This window comes from Mirounga angustirostris, unplaced genomic scaffold (assembly GCF_029215605.1).
Source record: "Mirounga angustirostris isolate CCGP_5_RB_7025 unplaced genomic scaffold, mMirAng1.0.hap1 SCAF_10, whole genome shotgun sequence".
Taxonomy (NCBI): domain Eukaryota; kingdom Metazoa; phylum Chordata; class Mammalia; order Carnivora; family Phocidae; genus Mirounga; species Mirounga angustirostris.
Genome location: NW_026991718.1, coordinates 74,519,437 through 74,533,972, shown reverse-complemented (window position 1 = coordinate 74,533,972; position 14,536 = coordinate 74,519,437). Strand labels below are relative to the sequence as shown.

General features: G+C 38.2%; 1 protein-coding gene across 6 annotated transcripts in view; it reads right to left on the bottom strand.

The window, feature by feature from the left end:
• PREPL (prolyl endopeptidase like) overlaps positions 1–14,536 on the bottom strand; it is a 69,235-nt gene that overhangs the window by 26,895 nt on the left and 27,804 nt on the right. For all 6 annotated transcript variants that reach the window (XR_010405716.1, XR_010405715.1, XM_045885074.3 and 3 more), the window contains 2 exons: positions 13,048–13,264; positions 12,238–12,423 (listed from right to left, as the gene is read on the bottom strand). Coding sequence is in view for 4 of the 6 variants with exons in the window: in XM_045885074.3 (XP_045741030.1) it covers positions 12,238–12,423; positions 13,048–13,264 (403 nt within the window). In the remaining 2 variants the exon portion in view is untranslated. The remainder of the gene's footprint in view (positions 1–12,237; positions 12,424–13,047; positions 13,265–14,536) is intronic.

Below are 14,536 nucleotides of genomic sequence, written 5' to 3'. Positions count from 1 at the left end.
GACTCACAGCTATTACGATTAGGATTCTTAACTTTAAGAAAAAAAGGAAAGGAATCCAAATGTATTCTCTCAGAGCAGCAGGGTCCAGTTTCAAGCCCACCACTAACATCCCCGTTACACCTCTCAAAGAACTCTGGTAAACAGGCTGACAGAGTGTAAGAAGTGCTGCCGAGAGTTAGAACATTAAAAGAAAACTGCCTTTCTTTTCCCGAGTAATTGTAGACAGAACAAATTCCTTAGAAAATCAGAGGTCTTGGCACAGCAGTGTCACTGGTGGACACTATTCAAAAAGGGTAGGTGGGGGCTGTGTGCATAAAGAGTGCACCATCTAACCTGTAGAAACTACAGCCAAAGAGCTTATGTTCAAAGAGCAATTAATCCAAAGAATCTAGCTTCCTGAAACACGATAAGGATATATATTCACAATGTCTCTTAAAGAGAGTTCCTAATTTACTGTCCTCAGATTGAGGATTATGTTCAAGGATAATGTTTATTTAAGTGCAAGCCATAGAACTGGAAAGCAGCCCATGACATGTCAAAGTTGGGAAGTCTGGCAGCATAAATGGAGCAAACAGAGACCTTAGTGGGGTAAAAGCACCACCGCTACTCACCCTGTAAGCAGGTTTCAGAAAGAGGGGACACAGTGCCTCAGTCCACAGAGGCACAAGTTTTTCTGTTCTTTGGTGAAACTTAAAAAAAAAAGTTCCACGTGCCCCATGTGGCTTTAAGTGGTCATACTTTTAGACCAAGTGGTTCCAATAAATAAAAAAACTCTTTCAGGTGTATTTCTTAAAGTACTGGGATCAAGGTTGAAGTTGTACCATAACAAAACTGTTCCATGGCTATGGACTTCTTAAAGTTTGCCCAGCTCATGTGGAAAGAAGCATTAACCATCTTAAGGATACCTTAAGCCACATTTCCTACTGAGAAAAACCTGTAGTACCATCTGGGTATGTTAATGGACAGCACCTGAGAATAATTTTAAGTTGGCTAGGTGATATGCAGATATTTCTTACATACTTGACAGAAACAGTTTCAGCTTTAGCATTCTACCAGCAAATCATAGTCATTTATTTCACTGAAAAAATGATTAAGACACACACGCTGAAAGAAAACTGGCCCAGGTATGTAAACACCTCCATGTAAACTGATGTTAGTACAGAACAAAAAAAAATTTCCCAATTTGCTTAAATTAAATATAACCAATTAAAATATCATTACTTCTTTTTGTGGAAAAAAAAATTACCAGGAAAAACTGATGATATGATGACCAAGGATAGGAGCCAAATATATTAAGGATTTTACATTTCTGTTGCTCAGATTAAGTTTAAAAAAGCCTTTTAGTCAAGTGCCTACTGAAATGTTACATACAGAAATACTTTATAATCCAGTTTGCTTAAAGATTTTGTCCTTTGTGATTGACACTGTCTATGCATATTAATCAGTATTACCTAGTTCATGAAAGACTCCGATCTATAAAATTTTCTTTAAGTAGAACCTAGTATATAATGTAGTATTTGATTCCATGTGTTGATGACTCAGACCATTATAACAAGGCCTAACAGGTACTATAGGCTGGGAGGTCAGGGAATGAAGAGACAAAGGATACAGAATAAATTAAAGACATGATGTTCCATTGGAGACACTCCTGGAAGTCTCAGGCCCTTGGGAACAGGGGAAAATACACTGCAGGGCACTATAGGACCTCTTCTTCATAAAGCCATTACCCTCAACAACAGGAGACATAGCTGACTTTCCTAACACACAGAGATAGGCACAGAGACTAGACAAAATGAGAAGACAGGAATTTGTCCCAAATGAAATAACAGGACAAGGCCACAGCCAGAGATCTAAGTGAAAACAGATATAAGTAATATGCCTTATGAAAAATTTAAAGCAATGATCATAAGAATACTCACTGGACTTGAGAATAGAGTGGAAGAGATAAGTGAAACAATTAACAAAGAGGTAAGGAATAACATAGCAGAGATAAAGGGCTCAATAAACGAAATGAGACACACACTTGATGGAATTAATGAACAAGAGGCTGGAATAAGCAGAGGAATGAATTAATGACCTAGAGGACAGAGTAATGTAATCAGGATGAGTAAATGAGAGAAAAAAGAATTATGCAAAATAAGAAGAGACTTAGGAAACTTAGTGACTCCATCAAACACAGTAACATTCCTATTATAGGAGTCCTAGAAGAAGAGAGAAAAAAGGGGCAGAGAACTGATTTGAAGAAATAATAGCTGAAAACTTCCCTAATCTGGGGAAGGAAACAGATATCCAGATCCAGGAGGCAAAGAGAACCCCCAATGAAAATCAATAAAAGCAGATCCATACCAAGACATAGTGGTAAAGAAAAAAATATTAAAAACAGCAAAACAGGGGCGCCTGGGTGGCTCAGTCATTAAGCGTCTGCCTTCGGCTCGGGTCATGATCCCAGGGTCCTGGGATTGAGGCCCGCATCAGGATCCCTGCTCAGCGGGGAGCCTGCTTCTTCCTCCCCCACTCCCCTTGCTTGTGTTCCCTCTCTCGAATAAATAAATAAAACTTAAAAAAAAAAAAAAAAAAAGGCAGCAAGACAAAAGAAGACTGTTACATACAAAGGAAACCCCATAAAGCTATCAGTGGGTTTTTCAGCAGAAACCTTCCAAGCCAGAAACGAGTGACATGATGTATTCAAAGTGCTGAATGGGAAAAACTTGCAGCCAAGAATACTCTATCCAGCAAGGCTATCATTCAGAATGGAAAGAGAGATAAAGTGTTTTCTAGACAAAAACAAGGAGTTCATGACCACTAAACCAGCTGTGCAAGAATTTTTTTTTTTAAGATTTATTTATTTATTCATGAGAGAGAGAGAGGCAGAGCGAGAAGCAGGCTCCCAAGGAGCAGGGAGCCCGATGCGGGACTCGATCCCAGGACCCTGAGATCATGACCTGAGCCGAAGGCAGACGCTTAACCATCTGAGCCACCCAGGCGCCCTGTGCAAGATATCTTAAGGGAGATTCTTTGAGTGAAAAGGAAAGATCAAAAAGACAGCATGGGGGCACCTAGGTGCTCAGTCGTTAAGTGTCTGCCTTCAGCTCAGGTCATGATCACAGGGTCCTGGGATTGAGCCCCGCATCAGGCTCCCTGCTCAGCCGGAAGCTTGCTTCTCCCTCTCCCACTCCCCCTGCTTGTGTTCCCTCTCTCGCTATCTTTCTCTGTCAAATAAATAAACAAAATCTTAAAAAAAAAAAAAAAAAAGGCATGACTATAGGAAGCACAAAAGCAGTAAAATGAACTCACAAAATAAAAGGATGTAAACTATGACACCATATACCTAACTTGGGGAGGAGAGGAGTAAAGAATGGTTCAAACTTAAATGACCATCAACTTAATATAGACTTTAGCTAATATGCAGCAGAGGTTATATAAAAACCTAATGGTAACCACAAATCAAAAACCATTCATAAACATGCAAATAATAAAAAGAAATCCAAATACATCACTGCATTGCTGAATGATGAGAGAAAGGGAAGAAAGGATCAGACAAAAACTGCAGAAAACAAACCATAAAACAAGTAATAAAATGGCAATAAGTACATACCTATCAATAATTACTTTGAATGTAAATGGACTAAATGCTCCAATCAAAAGATCTAGGGTGACAGAACAGATAAAAAACAAGACTCATCTAAATGCTGCCTACAGGAAACGCATTTTATTTTTTATTTATTTTTATAAAGATTTTTTATTTATTTATCTGAGAGAGAGAATGGAAGACAGAGAGTATGAGAGGGGGAGGATCAGAGGGAGAAGCAGACTCCCTGCCAAGCAGGCAGTCCGATGCGGGACTCGATCCCGGGACTCCAAGATCATGACCTGAGCCGAAGGCAGTTGCTTAACCAACTGAGCCACCCAGGCGCCCCAGAAAACTCATTTTAGACCTAAAAACACCTGCAGATTGAAAGCGAGGGGATGGAGAAACATTTATCATGCAAATGGATATCAAAATAAAGCTGGAGTAGCAATACTAATAAAGGACAAAATAGATTTTAAAGACTGTAACAAGAGACAAAGAAGGACACTATATAATAATAAAGGAGACAATCCAACAAGATATAATAATTATAGATATTTATGCACCCAACATGGGAGCACCCAAATACATAAAAGTTAAGAAGACACATAAAGGAACTAATCGGCAATAATACAATAATAGCAAAGGACTTTCATGCCCCCCCTTACATCAATGGACAGATCACCTAAAGAGAAAATCAACAAGGAAATGATGTCGTTGAATGACACACTGGACTAGATGGATTTAACAGATATATTCAGAGCATTACATCCTAAAACAGCAGTATACACATTCTTTTCAAGTGCACATGGACCATCCTCCAGAACAGATCACATATTAGGCCACAAAACAAGCCTTAACATATTTGAAAAGATCTAAGTCATACCATGCATCTTTTTTGGACCACAGTGCTATGAAACTGGAAGTAAACCACAAGAAATAGTCTGGAAAAGATCACAAATACATGGTGGTTAAATAACATGCTACTAAACAATAAATGCGTCAATCAGGAAATAAAAGAAATAAAAAAGTACATAAAAACAAATGCAAATGGAAACACAATGGTTCAAAACCTTTGGGATGCAGCAAAAGCGGTTCTAAAAGTAAAGTTTATAGCAATATAGGCCCACCTCAAGAAGAAAAAAAATCTCAAACAACCTAACTTTACACCTAAAGGAGCTAGAAAAAGAAGAACAGAATAGAGAGCCCAGAAATGGACCCTCAACTCTATGGTCAACTAATCTTCGACAAAGCAGGAAAGAATGTCCAATGGAAAAAAGACTGTCTCTTCAACAAATGGTGTTGGGAAAATTGGACAGCCACATGCAGAAGAATGAAACCGGACATTTCCTTACACCACACACAAAAATAGACTCAAAATGGATGAAAGACCTAAATGTGAGACAGGAGTCCATCAAAATCCTAGAGGAAACACAGGCAGCAACCTCTTTGACCTCAGCCGCAGCACCTTCTTCCTAGAAACATTGCCAAAGGCAAGGGAAGCAAGGGCAAAAATGAACTATTGGGACTTCATCAAGATAAAAAGCTTTTGGGGCACCCGGGTGGCTCAATTGTTAAGCATCTGCCTTCAGCTCAGGTCATGATCTGGGGTCCTGGGATCGAGCCCCGCATCGGGCTCCCTGCTCAGCAAGGAGCCTGCTTCTCCCGTTCCCACTCCCCTTACTTGTGTTCCCTCTCTCGCTTTGTCTCTCTCTGTCAAATAAATAAAATCTTAAAAAAAAAAAAAAGAGGGGGGTGGGAGGATGGGTTAGCCTGGTGGTGGGTATTGAGGAGGGCACATTCTGCATGGAGCACTGGGTGTTATGCACAAACAATGAATCATGGAATACTACATCTAAAACTAATGATGTAATGTATGGGGATTAACATAAGAATAAAAAAAAAAGATAAAAAGCTTTTGCACAGCAAAGGAAACAGTCAACAAAACCAAAAGAAAACCGAAAGAATGGGAGAAGATATTTGCAAATGACACATCAGATAAAGGGCTAGTATCCAAAATCTGTAAAGAACTTCTCAAACTCACCACCCAAAGAACAAATAATCCAATCAAGAAATGGGCAGAAGACATGAACATTTTTCCAAAAAAGACATCCAAATGGCCAACAGACACATGAAAAAATGCTCAACATCACTTGGCATCAGCAAAATCCGAATCAAAATCTCAATGAGATACCACCTCACACCAGTCAGAATGGCTAAAATTAATAAGTCAGGAAATGACAGATGTTGGCGAGGACGCAGAGAAAGGGGAACCCTCCTACACTGTTGGTGGGAATGCAAGCTGGTGCAGCCACTCTGGAAAACAGTATGGAGGTTCCTCAAAAAGTTGAAAATAGAGCTACCATATGATCCAGCAATTGCACTACTGGGTATTTACCCAAAGATACAAATGTAGGGATCCGAAGGGCTATGTGCATCCCAATGTTTATAGCAGCAATGTCCACAATAGCCAAACTATGGAAAGAGCCTAGATATCCATCAACAGATGAATGGATAAAGAAGATGTGGTGTATATATACAACGGAATATTATGCAGCCATCAAAAAAACACGAAATCTTGCCATTTGCAACGACATGGATAGAACTAGAGGGTATTATGCTAAGCAAAATAAGTCAATCAGAGAAAGACATGTATCATATGATCTCACTGATATGAGGAATTCTTATTCTCAGGAAACAAACTGAGGGTTGCTGCAGTGGTGGGGGGTGGGAGGGATGGGGTGGCTGGGTGATAGACATTGGGGAGGGTATGTGCTATGGTGAGCGCTGTGAATTGTGTTAAGACTGATGAATCACAGACCTGTACCTCTGAAACAAATAATACATTATATGTTTAAATAAAAAAAAAAAAAAAAAAAGAAGATAGTAGGAAGGGAAAAATGAAGGGGGGGAAATCGGGAGGGGGAGATGAACCATGAGAGACTATGGACTCTGAGAAACAAACTGGGAGTTCTAGAGGGGTGGGGGGATGGGTTAGCCTGGTGATGGGTATTAAAGAGGGCAGGTATTGAATGGAGCACTGGGTGTTATACAATATACAGCAAACAATAATGGAACACTACATCAAAAACTAATGATGTCATGTATAGTGACTAACATAATAAAAAAATTAAAAAAAAAAGTTCATTAAAAAAAGAAGAATAAAAAGAAAAAGAAGAACAAAATCTAAAACCAGCAGAAGGTGGAGCACCTGGGTGGCACAGTTGGTTGGGCATCCAACTCTTGGTTTCCGCTCAGGTGGTGATCTCAGGGTCATGAGATTGAGCCCTGTGTCTGGCTCTGCACTCAGGGAGGAGTCTGCTTGAGACTCTCTCTCCCTCTCCCAAATAAATAAATCTTAAAAAAACCCAAAACACCACAAAAACCCAGCAGAATGAAGGAAATAATAAAAGATCAGAGCAGAAATAAGTGATACAGAAACTAAAAAACATAAAACAAAAAAACCCCAATAGAAATAGGTCAATGAAATGAGGAGCTGGTTCTTTGGGGGGAAAAAAAAAATCAATAAAATTGATACACCTCTAGCCAGACTTATCAAGAGAAAGGACCCAAATATATAAAATTACAAATGAAAGAGAAGAAACAGCAACAAACACCACAGAATTACAATTTTAAGAGAATATTATGAAAAATTATATGCCAAATTGGACAACCTAGAAGAAATGGACAAATTCTTAGAAACATATAACCTACCAAAACTGAAACAGGAAGAAATAAAAAATTTGAACAGACTGATAACCAGCAATGAAACTGAATCAGTAATCAAAAAATGAACAAAGAAAAGTCCAGGACAGGGACACCTGGGTGGCTCAGTCGGTTAAGTGTCTGCCTTCAGCTCAGGTCATGATCCCAGGGTCCTGGGATCGAGTCCCGCATCGGGCTCCCTGCTCTGCGGGGAGCCTGCTTCTCCCTCTGCCTCTGTCTCTCTGTCTCTCATGAATAAATAAATAAAATCTTTAAAAATAAAAAAAAAGAAAAGAAAAGCCCAGGACCAGAAGGCTTCACAGGTGAATTCTACCAAACATTTAAAGAGTTCATACATATTCTTCTCAAACTATTCCAAAAACTAGAAAAGGAAAAATTCCAAATTCATTCTATGAGGCCAGCATTACCCTGATACTAAAATCAGATAAAGACCCCACAAAAAAGGAGAACTACAGGTCAATATCTCTTTTGAACATATGTGCAAAAACCTTCAACACAATACTAACAAACTGAATCCAACAATATATTAAAAACATCATTCACCACAACCAAGTGGGATTTATTCCTGGGTTGCAAGGGTGGTTCAATATTCACAAATCAATCAATGTGACACACCACATCAGGAAGAGAAAGAATAAGAACCATAATATCATTTCAGTAGATGCAGAAAAAGCACTTGACAAAGTACAACATCCATTCATGATTAAAAAACAACAACAACAACAAAACCATCAACAAAGTAGGTTTAGAGGGAATATACCACAACCTAATAGAGGCCCATTTAGGAAAAACCTACAGCTAACATCATCCTAAATGGGGAAAACCTGAGAGCATTTCCCCTAAGGTCAGAAACAAGGCAAGTATGTCCACTCTCACCACTTTTATTCAGCAGAGTTCTGGAAGTCCTAGCCACAGCAATCAGACAACAAAAAGAAATAAAAGGCATCTAAATTGGTAAGGAAGAAGTAAAATTTTCACTATTTGCAGATGACATGATAGTATAAATAGAAAATCTGAAAGATACCACCAAAAAACTGCTAGAACTGATAAATGAATTCAGTAAAGTTGCAGGATACAAAATCAATGTACAGAAATCTGTTGCATTTCTATACACAATAATGAAGAAGAGAAATTAAGAAAACAATCCCATTTACAATTATACCAAAAATAATAAGATACCTAGGAATAAACCTAACCAAAAAGGTAAAAGACCTGTACTCTGAAAATTACAAAACACTAATGAAAGAAACTGGGGAGGACACAAATGGAAAGACATTTCATGCTCATGGATTGGAAGAAAAAACACTGTTGAAATGTCTGGACTACCCAAAGCAATCTACACATTTATTTATTTTTTATTTTTTATTAAAAAGATTTTATTTATTTATTTGAGAGAGAGAGAGAATGAGAGAGAGAGCACATGAGAGGGGGGAGGGTCAGAGGGAGAAGCAGACTCCCAGCCGAGCAGGGAGCCAGATGCAGGACTCGATCCGGGAACTCCAGGATCATGACTTGAGCCGAAGGCAGTCGCTTAACCAACTGAGCCACCCAGGCACCCTCAATCTACACATTTAATGCAATCCCTATCAAAATACCAACAGCATTTTTCACAGAACCAGAACAAAGAATCCTAAAATTTGTATGGAACTACAAATGACCCCAAACAGCCAAAGCAATCTTGAAAAAGAAAAGCAAAGCCGGAGGCATCACAATTCCGGACTTCAAGTTACATCACAAAGCTGTAGTGATTAAAACAGTATGGTATTGGCACAAAAATAGACACATAGATCAAAAGAACGGAATAGAATCCAGAAATAAACCCACAACTATATGGTCAATTAATCTTTGACAAAGCAGGAAAGAATATCCAATGGGAAAAAGTCTCTTGATTTCAACAAATGGTGCCGGGAAAACTGGACAGACACATGCAAAAGAATAAAACTGGACCACTTACAAACATAAACTCAAAATGGATTAAAGACCTAAATGTGACACCTGAAACCATGAAAATTCTAGAAGAGAGCACAGGCAGTTTCAGCCATGCAACGTTATTCTAGATATGTCCCCTGAGGCAAGGGAAACAAAAGCAAAAATAAACTATTGGGACTACATCAAAATAAAAAGCTTCTGCACAGCAAAGGAAACAACAAAACTAAAAGGCAACCTACAGAATGGAAGAAGATATTTGTAAATGACATATCCAATAAAGGGTAATATCTAAAAGATGTAACTTATAGAACTGAACCCCCCAAAACAATCAAATTTAAAAAATGGGCAGAAGACATGAGCAGACATTTCTTGAAGAAGACATGGCCAACAGACATGTGAAAGATGCTCATTTTCACTTATCAAAACTACGATGAGATACCACTTCACACCTGTCAAAATGGCTTAAATAAAAAACACAAACAGCAGGTATTGGCAAGGATGTGGAGAAAAAGGAACCCTACCCTCTTCCACTGTTGATAGCAATGTAAACTGGTGCAGCCACTGTGGAAGACAGTATGGAGGTTCCTCAAAAAATTAAAAATACAACAACCCTACTATCAAGCCATCTCACTACTGGGTATTTACCCAAAGAATACAAAAATACTAATTCAAAGAAATACATGCACTCCTATGTTTATCGCAGCATTATTTACAATAGCCAAATTATGGAAACAGCCCAAGGGTCCACTCACAGATGAATAAAGATGTGGTGTGTACACACACACACACACACACACACAGGAATATTATTCAGCCACAAAAAAGAATGAAATCTTGCCATTTACAATGACATGGATGGAGCTAGAGAGTATTATGCTAAGTTAAATTAGAGAAAAATACGAATGATTTCCCTCATATGTGGAATTTAAGAAAGAAAAAGAGCAAAGGAAGAAAAAAAAGCAAGAGACTCTTAACTTCAGAGTATTGGCAGTTACTAGAAGGGAGGTGGGTGGGAGTGGTGGGTGAAACACGTGATGGCAATTAAGGAGTGCGCTCATCCTGATAAGCACCAGGTGATTAAAATAAAAACTTAAAAAAAAAAGACCTGACGTTTGTTGCAATGGCAGTTAAAACCACAGGAACTGAGGCATATCTTTAAACTAGAAATACTTAAAAAATGCAAAGGTCGTATTTAGTGAGAAGTCAAATTTTATTTATTTTTTTAAAGATTTTACTTTTTTATTTGACAGACAGCGAGAGAGGGAACACAAGCAGGGGGAGTGGGAGAGGGAGAAGCAGGCTTCCGGCTGAGCAGAGAGCCCGATGCCGGGCTTGATCCCAGGACCCTGGGATCATGACCTGAGCCGAAGGCAGACGCTTAAGGACTGAGCCACCCAGGCGCCCCGAGAAGTCAAATTTTATTATAGTAAACTCTCATAACATTGCCGATTGTCTTGACATACAATTTTGCTGTGAGAAATGTACTGCTAGAAATTATACATTCTCTCTCATCCCTATTCAAGATGGGATTTCCCTGTCTTCAATTTCCCAATTGAAGATGTATGGTTTTGGCATCAATTAGCAAGTAAAAAGAAACTCTGAATCCAGTAGATGAAGACAATAAGAAAATCACTAAGTTTAAATCACCCTTTTTATTTTAAGGACACCTACATAGTCCTCTAAAATACAAGATGTTCTATTTGATAATTTGATTTTAGGGAGTAGCTGGAAAATTTTGGTTGTTTTTGGAACCTTGGTATTTCTTACGTATACCAAGATAAACTTGAAGGTAATTTCCTTGCGCCTTATCATCAAAGCAAGCTTTGGTGGAGCCTAAAATGGCCGCCAGATAACCTCATGAAGTATAACTCGACTCAACTCATTTCTATGCCCCCAAACTTCAAATTTTCCTCTCTTCATAATTTATGCATAAGCTTCTCATTTGAAAGTCAAAGAATGTCAAATCATAGCTTCATCCTACATACATTTATTGTGCTTCAATAAAACAGAATTATTAGCAGTTTCCCGAACATTTTCTGAACTTCTCCAGCTCTTAGAGCTTTATTTGATGGACTTTCTCATCCTAGAATACCATTTCCCTCCCTGTCAGAATTCTATCTCTCCTCTTGAGTTTATCTCAAATTCTACTTTCCCTACAAAGGCTTTCCTGGGCCACTTACATAAGCCCATTGTATACTTAATATCTGTGTACAGAAGTTCAATAAACATCCAGTGAATTTACTGGAACTGCATTTTAGGAGACTATGACAATAATGCAATTAGGCAGTTATAAGTGGTCAACTGGCTTAACAACTTTTTCCCTATCAAGTAAAATGGAGGCCTTTCCCCTTCCTTTCAGCACCTGTTATCTGACCTACATGTTAATGCTGCTTTAACACTGGGCAATAAGGTTGGCATTCACCAATTTTAACAAGTTCACTTGTGGAGGCAGATTATCTTTCCTGGCAGCCACAGGCAATACCAGCAACTCAGCCTGCCAGGCAAATGTGCCACCATCATGGCTGTGCTGCAGTGGAGACCACTGCCACTCCCTCCCCCAAACCCCAACAGGTTAAGAAAATTGGCAAAAAGAAGATGGTGCAGACATAATGGCAGAAATACAGCAGGCGCATCCCTATTGGGGGCGTGGGATGGGAGCAGCAAGCAGTGGTTGGTTAGGCACTAGCTGGCAAGCTAGCCTGAGCTATCAGCATACCTAAAGTTGTAGAGATGTATGATAGAGATACGCAGAAAGAGAAATAAGATGACACTGAGCTCTACTTCTGAAGTTCATGCTATAAGACAGTATTTTAAGTAAAACTTTATTAAAATCAAGGTCCTCTAATTCTAAAATAAACCCCCTAAACATGAAAAAAGCCAGTATGCTATGTTTCATTTAAATTAAATTTCTTTTAAGAAAAAGTACATTGCTACTATTCAAAATTTGATGTTCTGTTAAACTAAACTGTATGGATTTTGATTAACAGTATTGTCTTTTTGAAAATTAAACATACCTTTAGGGACCGAACTGAATCATCAGCCAGACCAATCACATTAACATAAAGTAGATTGCTGTGCTTCAGGAATAGAACGCAGTGATCCTTAAACATGTCCAAGTCTACAACTTTGGTATTTCTCTTCATTGTGAAAAATAAATCCCAGTTCATAATAGCAGGGGTATCAGCTGCTGTTCTCATGAGCTGTGTGGAACAAAGTCAGAAGAGAGCTAGGTAACAAAACATGCTAACTTTCTAGCATCCAGAAAAATAGACCATATTAATCTTCACTGTTTTATAAAGAGCCAAAGGAATGAGCTTGCAGCGGGGCTGCAGTGTGACCATCATCATATGAAGGAGCCCAGGCTAGCCTGCCCTGTGGTGAGACAGCATGGCCTAGTGCTTACCTTACAACAAACCAATGAATGTTTGAATGAAGGCATCTGAGAAACAGCTAACTGGGGATGCACTGGGAAGCCCAGCTGGGACCAGCAGAACTGCCTAGCTTAGATCAATCCAAATTGCTAACTTATAAAATGAGTTTATAAAAGTTTATTCTTTCAAATCATTAAGTTTGGCTTTGATAACTGGTAAGATCAGGATAAAGTATGTTTCATTTACTAACCTTTTCAGGCACAATTACAATATGTACAGGCATTATATCTAAGGGAAGAGAAATGGGATTGGTTATCAATAGGAAGGTAGCATCAATTTCTACACGTAACCAAAAGCCTACAAAACAGTTAACTCCTAGAGCAAGAAATGTTGTTGATGGAAGTGTGACACTTTTTAACAGTTCAAATGGGTACACAGAGAATCCAGGATTACCTTGAATTCTGTAGGCTCGCCAACATTAGTGAGAATGTATAATTCATCATCTCTGTGTTCAACGTAGTAAAGGACTCCATGTATTCTCTTCTGGATAAGTACTGGTGGATCCCAAGGGCTTAGGCCATCTATCAACCATACTTCAGAAGTAGTCTTGTTCATAATATTTATGGTGAGGAAACGACTGTCTTTTGTAAGATACAGGAAAACAAAATAGCTGCATGTGCACGCACGCACACAGAGAGAGAAGAAAATCCAGTAAATTTCAAAGGCATGCTACCTTAAAGAGAGTATCTCACTGCCTGCTGTACATATGTTGCTTTATAATGCAGACAGAAAATAAAAACTCCTTAGCGAATACTGCTTATTTAAAAGACTGGCTATTATTTTTCTCATTTCCCCCACAAAGATATTAAAAATCATTTTTCTCTTAATATTTTATTATGAACATTTTTCAAACCTACAGAAAAGTTGAAAATGTCAGGTGACTACCCATATACCCACCACTGAGATTCAATTATTACCAACATTTTGTTATATTTCCTTAATCACATTATCTGTGGATCTATCAATCCATCTTTTTCTGAATGCATTTTAATGTAAACTATAGACATCATCTAACTCCCAAGCACATTAATAGATTATAGGACTTTTTGCTGGGAGAGGAAATAAACTTCCTAGAGGAGATATGTAATTATAGGGAAGGAGAGAGACAGAGTTTACTTTGTTCTTCCTCTGGATGCATGTTGGCTTTTTTACAACAAAACAAAATAGAAATAACAAAAACAGAAATAGGAAGAAAAACCTCTGCAATCTCAACACTTTTAAAAAATTAATATAACTATTTTAATTTTTTCTATTTTTCTTTCCCAAGTTTCTTTGTATTTCATGCATTTGTTTTTAATTTTTTAAACTATTAAAGTACAGTTGATATATAATGTTCTATAAGTTCAGGTATACAATACAGTGATTAGACAACTCTATACATTACTCAGTGTTCATCACATGTGTTTACCATTTGTTACCATACAACATGATTACAGTATTATTGAGTATATTCCTAATGCTGTACTTTTCATCTCCATGACTTATTTTACTCATGCATGTCTTTAAACTGAAGTAAAATATAAATGCAATTCTGTATTCTGCATTTGTGACTTCACAGTATCAGCATCTCTGCCCAAATTAGTTTTTATGATCATTATTTTTAATGGCTACCTAATATCCTATCAGGTTGCATTATAATTCTTTTTTTTTTTTTTTAAAGATTTTATTTATTTATTTGAGAGAGGGAGAATGAGAGAGCACATGAGAGGGGGGAGGGTCAGAGGGAGAAGCAGGCTCCCCGCTGAGCAGGGAGCCTGATGCGGGACTCGATCCCGGGACTCCAGGATCATGACCTGAGCCGAAGGCAGTTGCTTAACCAACTGAGCCACCCAGGCGCCCACATTATAATTCTTAAAACTCTAGATTTTAATGTTTCATTGTA